At 37.6% G+C, this 23,082-nt stretch overlaps 2 protein-coding genes across 3 annotated transcripts in view; one reads left to right on the top strand and one right to left on the bottom strand.

Moving 5' to 3' along the window:
* Nucleotides 1–3,062, top strand: part of LOC124170601 (dynein regulatory complex protein 11-like) — an 86,759-nt gene extending 83,697 nt beyond the window's left edge. The window contains exons 13-14 of the mRNA XM_046549426.1: nucleotides 2,358–2,452; nucleotides 2,535–3,062. Of these exons, the coding sequence (XP_046405382.1) occupies nucleotides 2,358–2,452; nucleotides 2,535–2,667 (228 nt within the window). The 3' untranslated portion in view covers nucleotides 2,668–3,062. The remainder of the gene's footprint in view (nucleotides 1–2,357; nucleotides 2,453–2,534) is intronic.
* Nucleotides 3,063–22,229: 19,167 nt separating this feature from the next.
* The window catches only part of LOC124171061, a 78,181-nt gene continuing 77,328 nt past the window's right edge, over nucleotides 22,230–23,082 (bottom strand). For both annotated transcript variants that reach the window (XM_046550210.1, XM_046550209.1), the window contains exon 5: nucleotides 22,230–22,801. In XM_046550210.1, coding sequence (XP_046406166.1) covers nucleotides 22,597–22,801 — 205 coding nt within the window. In that variant the 3' untranslated portion in view covers nucleotides 22,230–22,596. The remainder of the gene's footprint in view (nucleotides 22,802–23,082) is intronic.

The following is a 23,082-nucleotide window of genomic DNA, read 5'->3' as shown; positions in this document are numbered from 1 at the left end:
GCGCCGCGTAAACAACTTCTCCAAGCTCCATGCGACCTGCATGAGGCCGCAGATATATGACAACGAATCTGTTGAATACGAAAACGAATCATCGAGTTGAATCACCATCGCCTTGTACGCATACTAGAAATAAGATTCTCCTTTTTTGGATGACCTCGAATTCCAAAATGTGCGCACGGGAGGCTTTTTAAAGGCTCATAAATCCCTCGTTTTGCGGAGACAACAGAAAACGTTAAGTTGGTATAATTCCAGAAAACCTCCCTTTTACTAGATATTCAGTAGTTAAGATTTCGGGATCAGCGATCTTCTGCTATCCCTTTATTTCACTCATCTTTGTAGACGAAATGACGATTTTTCGAGTACTTACTTACACCTTTTCTTATTATATTAGAAATACTATAGTCACCTACATGTCACTTTTACAGAAAAAAATTTAAAATTTCATCGAGACCACTGAAATACACGTAAAAATGGAATCACTAATTTCCATAATAATATTCTGTGTGGGAATGCTTTTCAGTTGACGCATATTAAAATTTTCTTAAAATATTTCTTTAAAAAAATTGTCATCCGCTGATTACTTATTTTTACAACCCATTTTTTTAGCCGATTCCTGAAAAGTATTATCCAACCTTCATAGGGCTGAAAACACTTAATCAATGAATTTTTTGCTGCATGCAGCACCTTTTAGTTACGTAAAATATTATTTTTTATTCATAAAAAGCCATTCCAATCATTACAGACCCTAAAACCTGAAAAAAATGGCAGGTCCTCATTTAGTGTTTTTCCGCATTTAGTGTTTTAAAGTTTGTCCCCCCTGAAAAACCTTAAATCAGGATTCTACTGTATTTTGCTGAACCGATAGGTGTGGGAACTCGTTTTTCACAATAAAGGACTCAAATAAATACTTGGCATAATTTCATTTGAGGATTTCCTTTTTGTATGCTAGCGGCTGGTGTTCTAATACTCCCCACCGCACACCTACTGAGGCGGATTGCGAGGTAGTATATAAAAATAATAGTAGGTATGTATATTAAAATGATGAAGAAATGTTGTTAATGTAATACACTTATGACCGAAATAGATATCATCCATATCTCCAACCTTATTTAGCACGATAACCCATGATTTTGCTGAAATGTATTTAGGTGGGGTGAATGAGACAGCCGTGATGTTTTTCCTACCTTGCCAGGGGTGAAATCACAAGGCGATTCCAATAGATGTATTTTGGTATGATAACTTAGAAAATATTTAAACGTTTACCGTAAACGGTGAGTCCAAATATGAATCTAAAGATAGAGAAAACCTCACCACGGAGTCCATAAGAAAACACCCTGACAGCCCAACGTCTGTAGGGATGTGAATTACCTCAGTGCATTCCATCCACTAATCTTGATTTCATTGGGACATTTACTGCTGGAGTTTGACTCCAGGTTCCATAGCTCAGTTGCATCCACGTTCATCCTAGTCGGCTCTTGGTGCCACAAAGGCAAAGGATGCAGGTTGCATCATGTGCCTACCTTCCAAGATGACACCAACCCGACCACATCAATTAAGCGGGTCTCGTGATTGTCTACATATTATTGAAAACGATAGAACATTCGGTAACACAATAAAGGACTTGATGGAGCAGAATACCTGACTGACATATTTTCCATATTATTTGTGCATTGAGAGTTTAATAAAAAAGGAATGAATATCTCTGCAGAAAATGATAAATGAATTTTTGCCATTCAAATTTTTATCACAGCAGCAGTGGTAAATATGCATGAAAGTGGTATAAAAATATGTTACTGCCATACTACCTATGTATGTGAAAAAAAATTGTTTCTTTAGCCAGCAGTAATGCAGTTTCTGACATGGTGGCAATCTCGAGAACTCTCCACGTAGTTTCAGATTCGTCACAGACTAAATATTAATATGGGCATTGAGTCAGAACTGAAAATTTTGGTTGCCTTTAAATTTCTTACCTTGTAGCAAGCCGGTGAGGATTTCATGAAGACCTTTCGTCACATGTCATTACCAATTGTATAAATACATGATACAATTTTGACAAAAGATTTGAGACAATTAGGGCATCTTCGGGCCCCAGACAACACAAGTGTGACACAGTGCTTACTACTGATATGTAGCACTTTCTCCTTTTCAGTGGTAGCATAAAGATTAAACCTTCTTCAGGTCCTGTCCTTCACACTTGGTATCATAATTAACAAAGAAAATTAAATGACATATTCCTATCACCATTCAATGAAATTAAATCAATTCAGCAGGGCTATGTATGCATCCATCAAAGCCATAACATGATCCAAAAGCATTGTTATAGTACTTACAGATAAAATTTCTTTCTACCTCTGTAGGTACTGTCCTGTAAGCGTCTGTTGACTCTTAAAGTGAGGCCACTCAAGCATATTGAGTTCTTCAAGCTTCTGAGTGGACATGATCCAGTATATGCGTGAGTCTCAATTTTTTCTGAGCTTTAAACGAATCAGTGAAGCATTTTCCTGCTTTTATGATTGTATTGTTTCTTCTTATAGGGAGGAGGAAGACGCTTTCATACAGTGGTTTGCTAAGTGCCCTTTAGCAAGAAAAAAGCAGAAGTATTTAGAAACAATAGAGGCAGTTTCAAACAAAGAAAAGAAAAAGTCAAAGAAAAATGAGGAAGATTGAACCCTTAGTCCCATGAAGAAGAGAGAAGGGCTTCACTTAGAATAAAATTGTGGTCCCACACGCAAGAGACCTAATTTTTTGGACAGAACAGGCTAATCCCCAAACACTTACAGTTTTCAGTGATGAAAGTACGATGAATATGCCATCATTGTACTACATAAATGAAGTTGTTCACAATAGCAGAAACTACCCTGGAGGAAAAAGTCATCCATTTAGGGCTAGTTACATGATATAGCTCATGTAAGATAAGATATACAAAATAAGATCCATAAGAGTTCATGTAAGAAGCATGAACAATATCAGTGAACTAGAAAGGAACAAACATGTACAAATGCATGCATGGGCATACCCAGCGAGGGGCAGGAGGGGGCAGCGTCTCCACCCCTTGAAGCAAAAATCGCAAATGGCTTTACGGAAAATTATATTTTCCCAAGCAAATAATTTTAAAAACTAATAAAGAGCTGTTACAATTTCCTTAAAATGTTGATTTCATTCACCTTTTCCATGCTTAAATCTTACCTACAACTTGAACAACCATGGCTTGCCCCCCCCCCCCTAATTTTGATCCTGGGTACGCCCTTGAATGCGTGAGCCAGATAAGAACAGGTCATATTTTCTGATCATTGGGGATGTGCAAGCAGGGATTCAACATTTCCTTCCTTACTCAAGATTTTTTTTTCTCTATAGTTATGGTCACTTCTATTTCTCAATAAACAGTATTACATCCAGAAAAACTATGCTAATTCAAAATAGGTGAGTCACGGGTTGCAGACTCCTGGAAGATGTTGTGGATGATGTGTGCATGTTAGAAAAAATAAGCTTAACTTTCAGCATTGAACGCAGACTTTACAGATACATCTTAAAAACACTTTAGTAAATCCAAATATGAATTAATTGCAGCCGTACTTTTGAAATGGTAGTTTAATCATATTTTATGTGAAAAGTCATGTAAAATTAATGCCTGGCCTTCACAATGTAAGGACAATCAAAACCAGAGTAAGTCTCAAAGGCCAAGCAGTCAAAATAAAGACAAAGCATCATATTGGCACGTTACACACCAAGTATTTTTTCCAATCTCTTCCGGTGGGACCAAACATATGAAGAATCTTTAAGCTAAATGAAATTGATACATACATGAAAACTGGTCTAGCATATTTAATTCTTAACGTATTTTAATATTTACACAACTGAGAATTAAGTACTTTTTTTAAAATGGTAAGTGGTGAAACTTTGCCCTTTGTTTGAGGGGATCTTTGCAGAATACACAGATATGCTGAGTTTACTTCCTGAGTTTATTTGCATTATGCCGGCCTCGGTGGCGACGGGGTTAACTCCTCGCCTGCCAATCCGAAGGTCGCGGGTTCGAGTCCCGCCTGGGTAAGTTACCCTTATCCAGGGCATGGATGTTTGTGATTATTAAATGTTATCAACCCCAATGTAAAGGCCGAGCAGTGCTGTTTTCGGTGGTGTGTGAAATAAATTTAAAAAATTAAAAAAATAAAAATAAAAAAATTGGCACATCTGTGATGGATATTTTTTCTTCCAATACCCCAGTTTTCAATGTTTTTTACATCACAAAAGCATTAAATAGCGCACAGCCGATTAACCACAACAAAACTTTTTTGGCCACTTCATAGAAATGTTTAGAATTCCAAATTTGTTAAAATCTCTTCATGCAAAGCAAACTACTAAAAATGAGTGCATTGATAAATTCATCTGTGCTCCAAAATTCCTTGATTGAATATTTCCTGACTTCTCAATACTGACTGACCGCTACATTTTTTTATTTCCCAGTTTTCCGCAAATAATATCTGCCTAAATTGGTTATGATATCGGTGGAAGGCAGCGGGTCATTCCACGTCAAATCACCCAGAAATTTTCAAAATGACACCCACCGACTCGGATTTTAATGAAATTTTTGTCACTAGCTACTATCACCTATTTAATGACCCATGTAAAATATTTCCTCTCTCACTCTCTTAGTTTGCAAGATATGAGGAGTCAAATTTTGAGATGTTTGCTCAGAAGTGGCGCTAGTGGAAGTCGAATTCCAGAGTGCAGGGCACAGGGTAAAAAGTCATAATTCAGCAACCACGTAATATATTTGAATGAAATTTTGACCCCTTGTCTATCCAAGTACATAGCTTCCATAGTAATGTCTTTTATTCCCCTTGCATTGTTATGTTAGTCAAAATGATGTCAATAGTTGTTAATTAACCAATTTTTTTAGCTCAAAAACATTACTTCATATTTTCAGAATTATCACCAAAAGGCAGAGTAGTTAACTCATCCAATTTTTTTAAATTGAAGGTTAATATGTGCTTCAATACACTGTGAAATAAAAATGATGGCGTTTTGACTGCCACTATGAGTATTTCAGGTTTTACTTTTTTTCTGCCTCCGTGAGAGGGATTTTGGACCCATACTGTAAGATAACAAGTATATCCATACCTTCATGATGATATATTTGAAATAATGGTCAGTAAATCTAAGACCAAACATGTAGTCTAGTGAATGTGGCTCTTGTTCATACAATGTTTTTAATAACAATACTTGGCTTGTGGCAGCTGAGGGGAAAAGAGTCCAAATGGCTCAGAAATGTGAAATGATGCTCTTTTCCTGGAATTTATCCATTTTTCAAGTGTTTAGTTCATGGAAAAAATGGTATCAACATACATTAGACTCTTACTGTGCATTCGAAAATGCATTTGATTCATTTAATGCATTCGAAAAAACCCAACAGATGGCCCCACTTTGTATCATACCGGCACTTTAAAGCTACTAGGCTTTGACCTGGACTGCAGACTACTATGGGACTGTCATACTTCCTCTACTACTGTAAAACTGTATAAAGCTATATACATGCTGAGAAAGCTGAAAACTCTCATTCCCACTGAATCTCTTCGAGCAGTTTACTTTGCCATTTTTCACTGCCACTTAAAAACTATGGCATTGAGGTTTGGGGCCATTCTTCCTCCGCTAAAGAATTATTTATTTTACAGAAAAGAGCAATTAGAATCATTACGAATTCAAAAGCTATGGAACATTGTAAACCTCTATTCAAGGAGCTAGGCATAATGACATTGTATGGTCAATATATATTTAAATGTCTTATAAATGTAAAAATGAACTTGGACAGCCATAAAACTGGTAGTGACGTTCACCATCATAACACTAGGCTAAAAAATAATCTCATTCAGCCTCAATGTAGGCTGTCAACAACAAGCAAGTCTTTTGACCATGTAAAGCTGTGCCTTTTCAACCACCTACCCCGAGAGGCCAGAGACTGTTCATTACCCAAGTTTAAGCGTTGTCTCCACCTATGGATATGTAGCCAAGCTTTCTACTCTATGAATGAATTTCTTGAATGCAGTACTCAGAATTGTATTATTTAGCTCTAGTATTTCATTGACTTTGACGAAGACTATTCCATTGTATTGTGTTTAACATCGAATAAATCATTATTATTATTATTATTATTAGAGGATAAATGGAAATACTAATTTAAATAAAATTATTTAATTAATACACTTCAATCATAAAACTTACTTTCAAAGAGAGGTGAAATGAGTCCGGCTGAACTGCTGTTGTACAAAGTCAGCCTCACTTTCACTGAAGAAGTACATTCTTCCAGAACCTTTGGTGATGGGAGGGCTGAACGAACAAATGATGTTGCTTATGGGTACGTAACAGACATCTTTTCTCTCCTGTGGAGGCCAGTGAAATGATCTGGCAGGGCCATATGGGTGCATAAATTTCACTTTCACATCATGTTCTTCCTCGTGCTCAGAAATCACTTATCCAAAAAACCAGTGTTCATCATAAGCACATGCAATGTGGGAGTTTGTTAAGATCTGTTAAGAAAATATCAAAATCACTGAGAAATGTAAGTCTTGAGTTTGCAAAAAAGGCCAGTAAAATCTCAACTCCTCGGAAATTAGTGCCAGGAATGAAAATATGCCAGCCATGTAGGGAGGAAGTACAGAAACACTCCAGGTTTGGAAATGAGCTTTCTGATGTTGAAGCAGTAGATAGTGACAGCAATGATAGTATTTTGAATTTTGAAACAACAGTATCCCAAGAAAAATCAACTTAGCTACTTAAAAGAACACTGTAAGATATAGGAGAGTCACCTTTAAAATTTCATGGCATATCATCTCACAGAAGATCAACCTTCGCTAAAAGGAAAGTAGAGTCAGCATGCAGTAATTTTAACAGGAAAGTTAAAAGAGTTATAGATAAAGAGTTATCTCCAGAAAGGATGACCCAGAACTGCCAAAAGAACTACTTCAGAAAGTTCATGATATGGATGTGCACATAGACTTAATCAAACAAAAAGTTGACACATGAAGCACTCATCAAGGAAAGGTACAACTGTTAACATTGGTACCAACTTCATGGAGCAGGAAGAAAGTAAGGGAAGAGTTTCATGTGAGTGAGTACACTGACTGCCAACCAGGAGAACTTTTCAGAGACAAAGGAATATTAGCTGCACCTTAATAGAGAAAAGGGAAGGCAATCAGCAATAAAGCATTAGAGTTAGTTAGGACTTCCTATGAAAGTGATGAGAACTCCAGAATTATGCCTGGAAAGAAAGATTCCAGGAGTATCTCCAAAAATGTTCATATTCAGAAGAGATTATTTCTTGCTAACTTGAAGGAATTGTATTCCGCTTTTAAATTTGACTTCCACAGAATTAAAATTGGATTTTCTAAATTCTGCAACCCCGGTCCAAAATGGTGTGTGTTAGCAGGATCTCCTGGAACGCATTCAGTGTGTGTTTGCACAATTCATCCAAATTTCAACCTAATGCTTAGTTCCTGTAATATAGAGGAAACAAGGCAGGACCTAATTGGTTATTTAGTGAGCTCTAGAAATAATAGGGACTGTATGCTGCAACATTGCTCTCAGTGTCCTTCACGTGAAAAATTGAAAAGCTTACCGCTGAAAAAGTTTGAAGAATGTGACCCCGGAGATGAAGTTTCATACAGTCAGTGGGTTTCAAGTGACAGATCTGACAAACAGACAGACTGGTGGACTTCACTGTGACATTTGATGAGTACCTATCAACTTTAATTGAAAGAGTGGAAAAACTGGTCCCCCATTCATTTATTATGAAGGTAAAGGCGAACTACCTTAAGCGAATGAAAGAAAATCTTGGACCCCATAAAGCAGTTTTCCTCCTACTCTTCAGTGAGATCTACTAATATGTTATCCAAGATGAGGCACAAGGGTATCACTGGACAAGTGATAGTTGTACGGCACACCCTGTTGTGATTTATATTCGAGGTCACCTGACGAAACAGCTTATTATTTCCAGTTTATGCATCTTGTCAGATGCTTTGGTGCATGATGTAGCCTTTGCTTAAGACATCCAAAGAATAATATCTTGCTTTGTTAAAGAAAATTTTACTTTAGTGAAAAAATTGAGTTACTTTAGTGATGGTTGTGCAGGACGGTACAAGAACTGCAAAAATTTTCTCAATCTTTGCAAGCATTACCAAGACTTCTCCTTAATGGCATCATGAACATTCTTTGCTAAAAGCCATGGAAAATCCCCATGTGATGGAATAAGTGGTACTGTAAAGCGCTAAGTTGCCCGAGAGAGCCTCCAAAGATGTTCAGGAGATGCCTTAAACTCTGTGGAAAAAATAACTTAACTTCTGCAAGTCTACAGTAGAAAATATCAAGTTCTGGTGGGTAAAAAGGAGACAATTTCAGAAACCCGACAACAACTTAAATCCAGATTCTACAAAGCAAAATCCATTCCAGGCACACGTGGATTTCACCACTTCACCCCTCTATCTAAAAATTCCATTGGGGCAAAGAGGATAAGTTCTGATGAAAACTTCGGCATCACATTTTGTTTTACCAATAACCAACCAACGCCTGCAATTAAGTTTTCACAGATCTTAGCAAACTCCTACATAGCATGTGCTTATGATGACCACTGGTTTTTTGGATTAGTGATTTCTGAACACGAGGAAGAACATGATGTGAAAGTGAAATTTATGCACCCTTATGGCCCTGCCAGATCATTTCACTGGCCTCCACAGGAGAGAGAAGATGTCTGTTACGTACCTATCGGAAATTCCTGATCTACATACTTCTTCAGACATGGAGATAGTCAAACTCGAAGTGACCCACGGCAACCATGCCTCCTTCCGGATTTCAGTGGACAGTGAGTTTAGAGAAACCCTCATTAAGCCGTCATTTTGGCCAAAACACTTCCCTGTCGGAAATTACTGTTTTTGGAAGGCCCACCTGACAACGGAGACAGGGTAGCACAGTGCATCAAGATCTTTCACCTAAACATACAATGTATATGTAATAAGTTGCTGGACCTTGAAGTCTTGGTGAGTGAACATAAGCCTCATGTTATCTGCATTAATGAGCATTGGTTGAAATCGAGTGAACTTATAGCTTTTAATTTAACTGGATACTTAATCGCTGATACCTTCTACCATTCAAAGAATAATAACGCAGGTGTTATGATACTAGTTTCAGAGTGCTTCAATTGTTTCTCGCATGAATTTCTTAATGAAGACCAAACTTTTGAGTCCAGTGTTGTTGGATTCCAAATAGACAGTGTTTCTTATTATTTATTATCCATTTATCGTTCCCCCTTCAGTGACTTCAGTGATTTTCTCAACAAACTCACCAATCTGTTGGAGTTAATTCATAAGGCTATTCCCGAGCCTAACTTGATCATAACTGGCGATTTTAATTGTGATTTTTTGGGAAATTCTAAAGCTAAGCGAGAGCTTTTAGATCTCATTACATCGTACAATATTCGCACAACCAACGCCGAACCTACCAGAGTAAGCGGCGATTCATCCACTGTTAAAGATAACATGCTGACGAACATTGATTTAGAGATTGTTAATACTGAGGTAATTAAATCCCACATATCTGACCATTATCCTCTCCTTTGCACGATTTTGATCCCTTCTCCCAACAATTCCAAAAAGTATTACAGAAGGTACTTTGACGAACCAAACTTCACAGCCTTTAAGGACTCGCTGAGGTCACATGACTGGTCGGATTTGTACTATCCTAAATCCTTCAATGATTCATTTGAGTATTTTTACACCACCTATCAATATTACTTCGATGTCTGTTTTCCTCTGGTGCTCAAAAAGACTAGAAACTCCTTTTTTGAAAATAATAGAAGCCTTTGGGTCACTGATGAAATTCGCTACCTATCAAGAAAAATGAAAGAGATAGCTGCTCATCTTAACAATAAACATGACCCATCAGATCGCTCGGAGTACATAGCTTTGAAAAAAACATACCGCCAAAAGCTACAGTTAGCAAAAAAGACCTGTAACAACCATAGAATTCTAAATGCAGATAACAAATCCAAAGAAATTTGGAGAATTGTAAAGGAAACTAAGAGTCCCATCAATGGTCAACACGTCCTTAAACTTTTTGACTCTGGTGGTAATATCATTTCTGATTACTCCCAAATTGTATCTAATCTAAATGACTTCTACCTGTCACACAAATCCTTCCAATTATGATAAATATTCACCTTAGCTAATTCATTGTACCTATCCCCTTGCAGTGAACTGGAACTGACCAACATAATTAAAAAATTACCTAACAAAAGCAGCTCTGGCATAGATGGTATCCCCGGTATTGTGATTAAAAAATCAGCTGATGTAATCAAGGAACATTTGCTTTTCCTTATCAATAAGTCATTACAACTTGGAGTTTTCCCTGATGCCATTAAAACAGCCAAAGTTGTACCAATCTACAAAGGTAAAGGCAGTGTCCATGACATGAATTCCTACCGACCTATATCCTTATTAAACCAGATAGGTAAGGTATTTGAAAAGGTTTTCCACAACCGCCTGTCATCATATCTAGAGTCCCTCAATCTTTTGTCCACCTCACAGAATGGCTTCAGGAAATGTAGATCAACTACTACAGCCACCTACAATATGGTTAGTCAAATTCTTCATAATCTTGATAATAGAATAGAAACTCTGGGGCTATTCTTTGAATTTTCCAAGGCTTTTGACCTCGTCAATCACCAGACACTTCTGGCCAAACTGGGATACCATGGTATCAGAGGCATCCCATACGACTGGATTAAATCGTATCTTAGTTCAAGACACCAACAGGTCATTCTATCATTAAATGGCATAAATTTTACCTCTCCTAGTAAAGAAGTCTCTATAGGTGTACCCCAAGGATCAATCTTGGGCCCCATTCTATTTTTACTCAACATTAACGACTTGCCTAAAACTCTGAAATTGGTTCCTGGAGTTGAGCCAATACTGTATGCCGATGACACCAATGTGATTGTATCAGCTCCATAGCTATGTAACTTGACCCAGAGGGCAGCAAGAGTATCTGAAATACTTAATGATTGGTGCTTACATAATTTATTGAAACTCAATACTGATAAGTCTGGATTAATTTACTTCTCCAACAAAAACAAAGCCTCTGCCTCAGTAGCCATTGACATTGAAGGTAAATGCCTTCCCCAAATCACTAGTACCAAGTTCTGGGTGTTATATTAAATAGAAATGTCTCCTGGGAGGAACACGTACGTACGTAATCTCTGTGGCAAGTTGAATTCTATTTGCTTCCTCATAAGAAGCATCAGGAATTCAGTCAGTATTGACGTTATACTTTCAATTTATTATGGTGAATTCTATTCTCTGGTCGTCTACAGTATCTTGTTCTGGGGTTCCTCTCCTCACTGTGATTCAATTTTTAAAACGCAAAAATATTTACTTTGAGAAACATAAACCAGTACATGACCAATGACAATTTCCACAGTTATCAAACTAGGACCTGTAGAGATCTACACCAATCTTTTAACAGGCTCCCTCCTGACATCAAAAATCAAAAGAACACAATGATGTTCAAAAGGGAATTATTGATGTTTCTAAAGAATAATCCGTTTTATTCTATCAAGGAGTTTATGAACTCAAAATTTGTTTCCTGACCGAGTTCAATCTTAGATTATGTTTCTCTCCTGTTTTATATGTCCTATGCTTAACCTTAGAGATTGTAATATGTGGTAATCCCTGGTAATAACTGACGTGCCTTATATCATGTACGTAACTCACTGTTCTGTAAAATGATCTCTGGGCAAATAAAGAGTATTATTATTATTACCCATAAGCAACATCATTTGTTCGGTCAGCCCTCCCATCACCAAAGGTTCTGGAAGAATGTACTTCTTCAGTGAAAGTGAGGCTGACTTTGTACAACAGCAGTTCAGCCGGACCCATTTCACCTCTCTTTGAAAGTAAGTTTTATGATTGAAGTGTATTAATTAAATAATTTTAATTAAATTAGTATTTCCATTTATCCTCTAATGCACAGTAAGAGCCTAATGTATGTTGATACCATTTTTTCCATAAACTAAAAACTTGAAAAATGGATAAATTCCAGGAAAAGAGCATCATTTCACATTTCTGAGCCATTTGGACTCTTTTCCCCTCAGCTGCCACAAGCCAAGTATTGTAATTAAAAAAATTGTATGAACAAGAGCCACATTCACTAGACTACATGTTTGGTCTTAGATTTACTGACCATTATTTCAAATATATCATCATGAAGGTATGGATACACTTATAATCTTACAGTATGTGTCCAAAATCCCTCTCACGGAGGCAGAAAAAAAAGTAAAACCTGAAATACTCATAGTGGCAGTCAAAACGCCATCATTTTTATTTCACAGTGTATTGGAGCACATATTAACCTTCAATTAAAAAAAATTGGATGAGTTAACTACTCTGCCTTTTGGTGATAATTCTGAAAATATGAAGTAATGTTTTTGACTCGCGGCTGAGCTTAAAGCCACCGAGTGCGTCCACCGGGTTGCGGATGGTGGGTCGACCTTTACATATAGAGGTTAGCTGCGAGATAAGCGAGTTCTCTCGTCGAATAAGCAGTCGTGGACAAAAAGCGGCGGTATTCTGAGGGGTATTGGGCTATCCTTGGGTAAGGTAGACCATTTAAAAGATACCAAAACCTGTGAAGATACTGTGACTTGGCGACTGGGGGCCGCCAACAATTATGCCTCTCATCACCTGGGGGAGAGGGCAGCAGCTCTTCTTCACATGTGCGAAGGTGGAGACCATACTGGTTGGTACAGCGACACACATTCCACTACGGGCGTGGTAACATTTACTTTAACGGCTGTAGTACTGCGATGTGGAAGGCAAGGGGAAACCACCACATTATCATCCCGAGGAGTCACAGCTACTCCACTCAATTTATATAATGACATGATGGAATTCTCTCGGGTAAAATATTCCGGAGATAAACTAGTCCCCCATTCGGATCTCCGGGCGGGAACTACTCGAGAGGGTACATCGGTCAAACGAGATAGAATGTTACGGATAGGAACATGGAACGTCAGATCACTTCGTACCTGCGGTAAGCTAGAGAACTTGAAGGTGGAGATGCGAAGAATGAACCTCGACGTATTAGGCATCAGCGAAATGAAGTGGCCCCAGGAAGGAGACTTTTGGAGTGGAAGCTACAGAATGATACACACGGGATCGCTAAATGGTAATGCTGGAGTAGGCATAATGCTTAGAAAGAGCGCCGGGATGCGTGTTAAAAGCCACCTGCAGTTTAATGAAAGGATAGTAATGGTGAAGATAGATACTAAACCCGTAGCTACTGTAGTGGTACAAGTTTACATGCCTACATCAGATTACGAAGACGAAGAAGTAGAAGATGTTTACCAAGATATAGCGGAAGTTATCAAGCAGGTAAAAGGGGAAGAAAATCTTATTATTTTAGGTGACTGGAACGCCGTCGTCGGAGAAGGTCAAGACGGAATAATAACTGGGAAATATGGGTTGGGTAACCGAAATGAAAGAGGAGAAAGGCTACTTGAATTCTGCACGGAGCACAGGCTAGTGGTTGCCAACACTTTATTCAAAAATCCCCTGCGAAGAAGATACTCGTGGAAGATGCCAGGAGACCGTAGAAGATTCCAAATCCACTACATTCTAGAGAAACAAAGATTCAGGAACCAGGTGAAGGACTGCAAAAGTTATCCAGGGGCAGATATCGATAGTGACCATAACCTAGTTATGATGAAATGCCACCTTAAATTTAAAAAGTTGAAGAGCGCCGTGAAAAACATATGGCAGGTTGAAAAATTGAGGGAGGTTCAGCATCAACTGGCTTTTAAAGAGGCTGTAGAAAATAAAATAGGGGAGGATCCGACCAACAAACCAATGGAAGAGAGTTGGAAAACTATTAGAAGTGGTCTGCAGGCCGCAGCTGAGGAAGTTCTTGGTAAAAGAAGAGTCGTTATGAAAAAACCATGGATCACGCAGGAAGTATTAGATCTCATTGAAGAAAGAAGAAAATACAAGGCGGCGAAAACAGAGGAAGGACAGAATCGTTACAAGAGAATAAGGAACGACATATGTCGTAAAGCGCGGAAGGCTAGAGAAACGTGGATGAAAAGCATTTGCGAAGACGTGCAAAACAATCTTAAACATGGAAAAGTAGAGGCCGCTTATAGGATTGTGAGGAACCACTTTAAGGAAAGGGTAAGATGTAATACCCTAAGGGACAAAAACGGAGAACTATTGATTGAAAACGAAGAAAAAGGGAACAGATGGAAGGAATATCTGGAAGATTTGTACAAAGGAAGTCGCCTCAGAACGAATGCTATCGAAAACGAGAGGGAAGTGGATACCGATGACATGGGAGCCCCAATTTTAAGATCGGAATTTGATGCGGCTGTAAGAGACCTCAGGATAAATAAAGCGTCTGGCATTGATGACATTCCTGCAGAGCTAATTAAAAATTCAGGAGAGAAGACGTTGAACCAGCTATACAAAATCATTAGTGAAATGTATACGACAGGTGAGATACCAAAGGATTTCGAGAGGAACATTATAATCCCTATTCCTAAGAAGAAAAGAGCGGAGAAGTGTGAAGATTTTAAGACCATAAGCCTTACTACACATGCGTCAAAGATACTGACAAGGATCATCTATAGAAGAATAGAACGAAAAGCAGAAGAGTACTTGGATGAGGACCAATTTGGATTCAGAAAAAACAAAGGCACAAGGGAAGCAATATTGGCCCTAAGACTGCTCCTAGAGAAGAGAATGGAAAAGAACAAGCCAACATTCGTTGTGTTAGTGGACTTAGAGAAAGCATTTGACAACGTGGATTGGAGCACAATGCTTGGAATCCTAAAGGAAATTGGGGTTCTTTATAATGACAGAAGAATCATCCACAGTTTATACAAAAACCAAGTAGCCGTGATAAAATCAGGGCCCAGCTGTGAAGAAGCAAGAATTAAGAAAGGAGTGCGACAAGGCTGTACATTGTCACCCGTAATTTTCAATGTTTACATTGAGAAAGCCATTAATGAAATCAAAGAAAAGGAATTGGGAGTGAATATTCATGGAGAAAAAATTAGCATGCTAAGATTTGCCGATGACATGGCCGTTTTAGCAGAAACAGAGAAGGATTTGAAAAATATTTTGGCTAATATGGGTAGGGTAATGAGTAGATATAAACTGAAAATAAGCACGAAGAAAACCAAGATCTTAGTATGCAGCAGAAGAGAAGAAGTCAAGACCAACATTAAAATAGGGAGGCAAAAACTGATAGAGGTGGATGAATTCTGTTATTTGGGAAGCAAGATAACTAGTGACGGGAGAAGCAAGAAGGAAATTATCAGCAGAATAGCCCAGGCGAAGAGAGCATTCCACCAAAAGAGAGACCTGCTTACAGCGGGAAACTTAAATATGGAAGTAAAGAAACAATTTATAAGAAGCTACATCTGGAGTATGCTCCTATACGGAAGTGAGGCATGGACAATGACCGCAGCGGAGAAAGCAAGGATAGAGGCCTTTGAAATGTGGTGCTACAGAAGAATGATGAAAATCAAATGGATCGACCGAGTTAGTAACGAGGAAGTGCTAAGAAGGGTAGGAGAGAAGAGAAGCCTCATGAAAACCTTAATAAGAAGACGGAACAACCTTATAGGCCACATCTTGAGACATGATGGCCTGATGAAGACAATCGTCGAAGGGCAAGTGGAAGGCAAGAATGGAAAAGGAAGACCTCGGACAAAATATATGGAACAAGTAAAGAGAGATGTGAAAGAGAAGAATTACGTAGGTGTGAAAAGATTAGCTGATAGGAGAACTGAGTGGAGAGCTGCGTCAAACCAATCCTAGGATTGTTGACCAGTGATGATGATGATGATGAATGTTTTTGAGCTAAAAAAATTGGTTAATTAACAACTATTGACATCATTTTGACTAACATAACAATGCAAGGGGAATAAAAGACATTACTATGGAAGCTATGTACTTGGATAGACAAGGGGTCAAAATTTCATTCAAATATATTACGTGGTTGCTGAATTATGACTTTTTACCCGGTGCCCTGCACTCTGGAATTCGACTTCCACTAGCGCCACTTCTGAGCAAACATCTCAAAATTTGACTCCTCATATCTTGCAAACTAAGAGAGTGAGAGAGGAAATATTTTACATGGGTCATTAAATAGGTGATAGTAGCTAGTGACAAAAATTTCATTAAAATCCGAGTCGGTGGGTGTCATTTTGAAAATTTCTGGGTGATTTGACGTGGAATGACCCGCTGCCTTCCACCGATATCATAACCAATTTCACTATCTGAGCACTCACACTCATCTCTCCAATATCCAGGCATGTCCAATAATGCATCAACACAAAGTTTATCGTATATATCCTTCTCCCTCATTACAGAACATGCACCACTACTAGTTGATGCCATTATTATAGATAAGGACTTATTATTACTAAAGCAATTTTTCAGTAGGCCAGATATACAGAAATTATCGCTGAAAATTATTGAAATCTACAGAGACTACGTATGTATGGACATTCATAGGGTATTCGCACAAAACATTTCATCAAAGAAAATGATCCCTCAGTCAACTATGTGACTTCAGATCTCTAATGGAGAGAGCAAAGAACACAAGAATGTCCCAGAGGAGACTAATGTGCATCATAAGCAGGGGAAATGTAAGAGACTAATAAAGATAAGCATTGTGGCCATCTGGTTCATTTCTATCAAAGACAAAGAGCTCGAATGCTGAAAAGACCCTTGATTCCCTTGGCCCTCAAGAAGGTGTGTGTTTCCGTTGAGAAATGTAGACAAGATGTTTTGAGAGAATTGAGATCATAGCACGTGTGAAGGCCAGCTGTAAATATGCACCCAAAAATTACATATTTATTATTCACTTTAAGCCATTAAACCTATATCAGAAGATCAGAGATTTTCTGGCAAATGGATTTTGTACCAGCACTCACTTAAAATGAACCATCTGAATATAGCTCTTCCTTGTTAGCAAAAAATTATAATTCATGATTTCAGAACACAGAAGAATTTATATCGTTTCTGTATTGGAAAAAGTAATATTCAATCTAGTTTTTGCCTTTGATTCATGCTCATTATAAGTCTCTAAAAGTGAAATATGCTCTTTTAAAAATACTCAAAATTTCAAAATTTGAATGGCATAAAACTAATCTAAATTCTTTTAAGAACATTCTCAAATGCAATAGAAGCAAATGGGAACATAAGTCACCAATGCTAAAAGAAGCAGAATAAGTTTTGTTATCATACCAGAAAATCAAGAAAAAAAAGGAGCAAATCGGATTGACTGAGCAAGTAATAAGGAAGTCCTAAGAAGAGTAGGAGAGAAGATAAGCCTCATGAAAACCTTAATAAGAAGACAGAACAACCTCATTGGACATATTTTGAGACATGATGGCCTGATGAAGACAATCGTCGAGGGACAAGTAGATGGCAAGAATGGAGAAGGAAGACCTCGAATGAAATATATGGAGCAGTTGAAGAAATCTCCATGACCAGTCCTCAACATTGGGAGGTCAAAACACGGAATTCTCCTTGATAGGTCTGCAACAAGTTAAAAGATGCCCTTTTTAGCCCATTACAATATTCCAGTAGCATCTGCCGCTACTAAAGAACTGCATGATTTTTCAAGAGAACTGAAAACCACACTTCCTAAGGAAGATTTGTAAAGCTTGCATTCCTGCACCTAGAAAACAACGAATAAACATGGAAATTGACATACCATTGGCATCGGTAGTTGAGAGATGCCTTTAATTCATTCGTTTAACCTGGAGGAGCACCGATGGTCGATTATTTTCTTTAATTAGCTAAAACCTTTATCTAGAGAATATCAATGCATGGTAATCATGCAGAGTTGTGCAGTAATATATTTTATGTTGTGGAAAATATTTGTTTTGCAGGGAAAAAATAAAATGTTAAATTTAATCTAACAACAAAATAATTGCCATGTACACCAAATATGTACTTTAAATTTAAGATTTAAAAAAATATATGAGATGACTGCAATTCACTACTTAAAAATGGACAGATTTAAAGAAATGGAATGCAGCTTTGGTAGAGAAAGACCGCAGGGTATCCCATCAAGATTGCCGCATAAACTCGTGTAAGAGATGCAACCCTATTCTAGGCATCAGAGCTAAAGTAAAAAAATTTTGCTGCATTTTTCTTTCTCCCATCGCAAGGTTTCAGATGGATCCCTGGACTTTTGACGATAATCAAATTTTCCACTTTCTATATGCTAAAAATTTACATGGCATTTTTCAGCTAAATTAACATACACATGGTGCTCAGAGATTACTAGGAATTCAATGATATACTAAACCATGTGATGCTTACTAAGGATGGTTGGATCGGATCCAAATGTATACACGTAATAATTTTTCACCTTCACCAGATATTTCTGATCCTAATTTGCTGAAGAAATTGGATCTGAATCCAGAATTTTACATCAATGCTTTTGTCAATGCAACATCTCATAAGAGGGAGTGACAAGATTCCCAATCCTCTCTTTGCACTGTGATACTTGTCCAACTCATGAACCATTTTGTTTAAAAGTTCTTGTAGGAGTTATGCAACAGAATTTTAGCCCTGGAAATTTTTAGGGCAAAACATGTCAGGCACATAGTGTGAATCTTCCAGAGAGATGGAACAACAGTCGGGGGAATCTCAGTGCCGTACGATAACAACCACGTCATAGATTGCACAAAACCACCCTCAGCCCTCCATCAGCTCATACCTCTCACTTTTTCTCCTTTCCGAGACCACACAGACCATAAATGATTAGCTTCAAAGTAAAATATCAAGTTACACGGGAACAATGGAAACATTTTTCATCCCTAACCAGTCACAACAACTGCCCTTTTTTGGCCTATCAGCTTCAATCCTCCCAGTTTCTGAAAGCCTAATGCTCAGTGAATCATCTACTGGGCCCAAAGATTTCTTGACAGCTTTTGGCAATTGAATGATATGCACGAGTTTCAAAGAAGAATGAGGCCAAACCCAACACATTTCTGACAGTATTTAAGCTCTAATTGATTGACACAAGGCTTTCTACTTACAACAAGGCCACTAATACTGAACATAGTCCAAACAGTACAATTTTCAAAGAAACAAACGTAGCATGAGCACATTCAGTGCAGCGCACTCCTTCCCCTCTACCTCTCCTGTTAGGGGTAAATGTTCATGTTCAGTAATGCTCATGTAAGTGGAAGCATAGGGCAAATCTTTCGGTAGGCACGCCCAAAGCAAAAGTTCAGTTTCTGAGCCGTAGATTTGGTGCTTGATTTACTCGATCAGAGAATTTGCAAGTGCACTTCATTTATAAGCATTTCAGATTTTTTTATATCCACCATTTAGTCCAAGAATGTACACACTCATTAGTATTTTTAAAACCACAAGTTTCAACACCAATATTTTCAATAGAAATAATCTGTGTAATAGCATCTGGAGATGATTTTTGAAAAATCTGGCCCTAAGCAAAATGGAAATTTACTTGGCAAGAGAGATGTTGACTAGTGTTGACTACTAACCAGGTATAGGGTAGTTTCCTTCATCAAAAAAACGAAAGGCATAGATTGCGATTCGTTACCCACCATTAGTGTATTCATAATATACAAATTATTTGGTTTTACAAATCCCAGTTTAGACGGTCAATTTAATGTTCAATTTTAACTGCATTTGAAAAAGGCCAGATTGGCGCCCATGCAATGCCACTCCACATAACATCACAGGGACCTAGTTTCTATACGAGTAGATAGGAGTTTTACATCGTCTGATGTTACCAATGCATGCATGAGGCACAGAGCTCAGGGAAACATGTCTTAATAATCACCTATTAAAACTGGCTAAGGTGGGAAAGTTTTCTTCGTTTGATAAGGTACTAATAATCCTTATTTAAGCCAAGCGCTACCAGCTAGCATGGTACTCTGCTACCTGCTAGCATCCTGCGTCGTATCAGTGCTCAGAGCCTCGCCCCAAGGTCACCTCACTTGCGGCAGCGGGAACCAGAACGACGTCACACAGTTTTTCTCGGCATTCATACTTATCCGTCGCGTTTCCGAAAATTTTCACTTTTCATTTAATCGCAAAAAATAGATATTGTCATTTAAAAATCTAAAAGCGTGAAATACGTACTCCAGGAGTAATAATCTTTCGATTTAGGCAATAAAAAAATAATAGGAAACCACCCTATTGTCCTTAAAAACTATGTTTTTCTCTAATTTTGATGTGTGATAACTACTAGTGTACATGCCGCAGGATGCTCACTCGTGGCAGCAAATATAGCACTCCCACTGAAGGGTTAGTGAAAAAGCCCGCTCGATCGTTTCCATGCTCACCTCTGAGGTATCGACGCAACGGCATATTTACTTGTAAGAAATGCAAACAGGAGCATTGTAAAAATAACTAAGTGAGAAACTCCCCTACCTCCTGCTCATTTTTGACCTAGGTTTTTCAAAGAATGACTCATGCTGAAAATTAAAAATACTCAGTTCTCCTTAGAACTTACAACCATCGTGCAGACAAGAAATTCGTGTAAGAGATGCATCGCCATTTTCATCCGCAATTTCTAGAAAAAAAGTGTCTCTTGCATAAGTATGGTAGTTCATCATCTCCTTGAATATATGACATGTACTGTTTTGAGAAAGGTTCAGTTAAAAACTGGATGAAAAACTTAAATTTAGGAAAAAAGTTATACCTGTATTGCTCCCATATGAAAAATGCAACCATATAAAGCTGCTCCCTAATGTATGAGGACATCAAAAATTATATCGAAAAAAGGGAAGGAAGGGGAGAGTAGGGGAGGGATGTTGAAGGGACACTACATGGAGGAGAGGCATATCATTAAGAGGAAGATAAAAGAACAGATACATATTAGCATTTCAGAGATATGCTATAAATCCACGAAAGAAAACTTGTTTTGTACTGGGTCAAAAAGGAAATATGGATGAAATTCCACTAACACTTGACGTACCATACAACAAGACTGTGAGTGTCAAAGGGTGTATATCAATATCCATAAAAACCAGTCATGAAAAAAACCTACTACATATACAGCAGTTCTGGCATGTTGTGCTGATGGCACAAAACTACCACTGTTCTTGATATTCAAAAGAAAAACTCAACCGAAAGAAAAAACTCCGACAGGTGTATTTGTTCATGTCCATCCCAAAGGCTGCATGGATGAAGCTGGAATGGAAACAAAAACTGATTTCAAAACCGAGGTGACTCGGTGGACTCTTAGGAAAACCCTCTCTTTTGGTTTGGGATCTGTCAAGAGCCAGCCCATAGAGCTGAAACCTTTAAGAATAAGCGGGGAGAATTAAATAGCTGTCAATCCAGGTGGACTGACTAGCCAATCGCAGTCATCCGATGTGTCAGTGAATAAGCCATTCAAGCAAACCGTGCGAGAATGATGGAACATGTGGATGGGAGACCTCACACCCACAGGTAGAATGAAGTGGCCCACCATTTCACAAGTGTGCGAGTAGGTACCGAAATCTTGGGCAGATGTAAGAATTGAAATAATTTTTATCTTTCAAGATGTGTGATATCGGTAAAGCTCCAGATGGGACTGAAGATGATGCAGCATATGAAGGCATTAATACTCGCAATGATGGAAACTGTAGTGATGACAATTTTTTCATCTTCAATGAAACTGATTATAACAAAGGGTTTTGTGGCTTTGAAAGTGACTGAAGTCTCATTTCATGATAGGAAATGCTTTTTCCCAATACTGCACTTTGTTTTTTACCATGTTGTTGTATTGTGTACTTTTATGAACAAATTTGTTTTTTGACAATCACATCAATTATTGTACCACATATTTGGCTTTTCTGAAGCATAAGAACTAAAAGGAACTAACATCTAACAATTCTTCCAAACATAGAATATAAAATTTAAGGGAAATTGCTAGAAATTATTTTCAATTATAATTATAGGCTTCCGAAAAGAGTAGGCTTTAACATACACTGAAATATCAATATTCTGTGAAAATTGCAAAAATGCAGGCAATAATATTATTCAAGGTACTTTCACTGGCAAAATGTGAAATAATTGAAATGGATGTTAAATGTATAAAACAATTTCTTAGCAAATGATCATGATATGCTTTCGTAAGGTGCATGTTCATCCGTACACAGATTTTGATCCAAATCTGAAAACCTAAGGGTAAAATTCAAGACACGAGGATTGAAGAAAAATGCACACTTTACTTCATACCCTTTAAGGAAAAAAATCACAAATACATTCAGAATGACAAGTTCCAAATACATAATATTTCCCTTGATATCAACATAATAATAACTAATAAACTGTCACTGTATTTACAAAAATACAGCAATAAGCATTCCATACTCAATGAAATAAAGGTCATGACTCATACTAAAAAAGAAAACATACCTATCTGCTACATATTTATTTTACTTTTCATTAATATATATAAACCAAGATTTTAATGCAATTTATATATTAGGTAATTTAAATGAATCCAGTGAAAATCAACATTCATTCATACATCAGACTTTAAAAACTGTGGAGATCATTACCCCAATAAGTACTAGAGCCAATATTCTTTAGGAATCCTCAAATTAGAATGTCCAATGGTTTCGTATGATGTTAATGGAGGGCAATTCTGTAGACTAACCCTTCTTTCATTCCTCTGTAAAACCACTCCACCCCTACCACGAGTTCCAATGCTCTCCAACATTGTTGCCCGAGGTTCAGTCACTGGAAGTTCTCTCTCACATAATTCTTCGTTGCATCTGCAGAAATAATTGTAAAAATGCAAATGATACACCTCATTACACGCATATTATCATAATACTCATGCTAATTATCTAACTCTAATAGCCTTAACGTATTAACAGAATAGTAAGAGAATTGCAGGTTACATTGGATTAGATTGGAACAAATTAATCCCACAGGCTACATCTTAAAATCCAAAGTTAACCTTATCCTCCCTAATACCTTATCAGCAACCTTTTACTGATTTTCTGCATAATTTTTAACAACCCTAAAAAATTTATGAGCGAACAAAAACATT

This window comes from Ischnura elegans, chromosome X (genome assembly GCF_921293095.1).
Source record: "Ischnura elegans chromosome X, ioIscEleg1.1, whole genome shotgun sequence".
NCBI lineage: Eukaryota > Metazoa > Arthropoda > Insecta > Odonata > Coenagrionidae > Ischnura > Ischnura elegans.
This window is presented reverse-complemented; position numbering and strand designations above follow the sequence as displayed.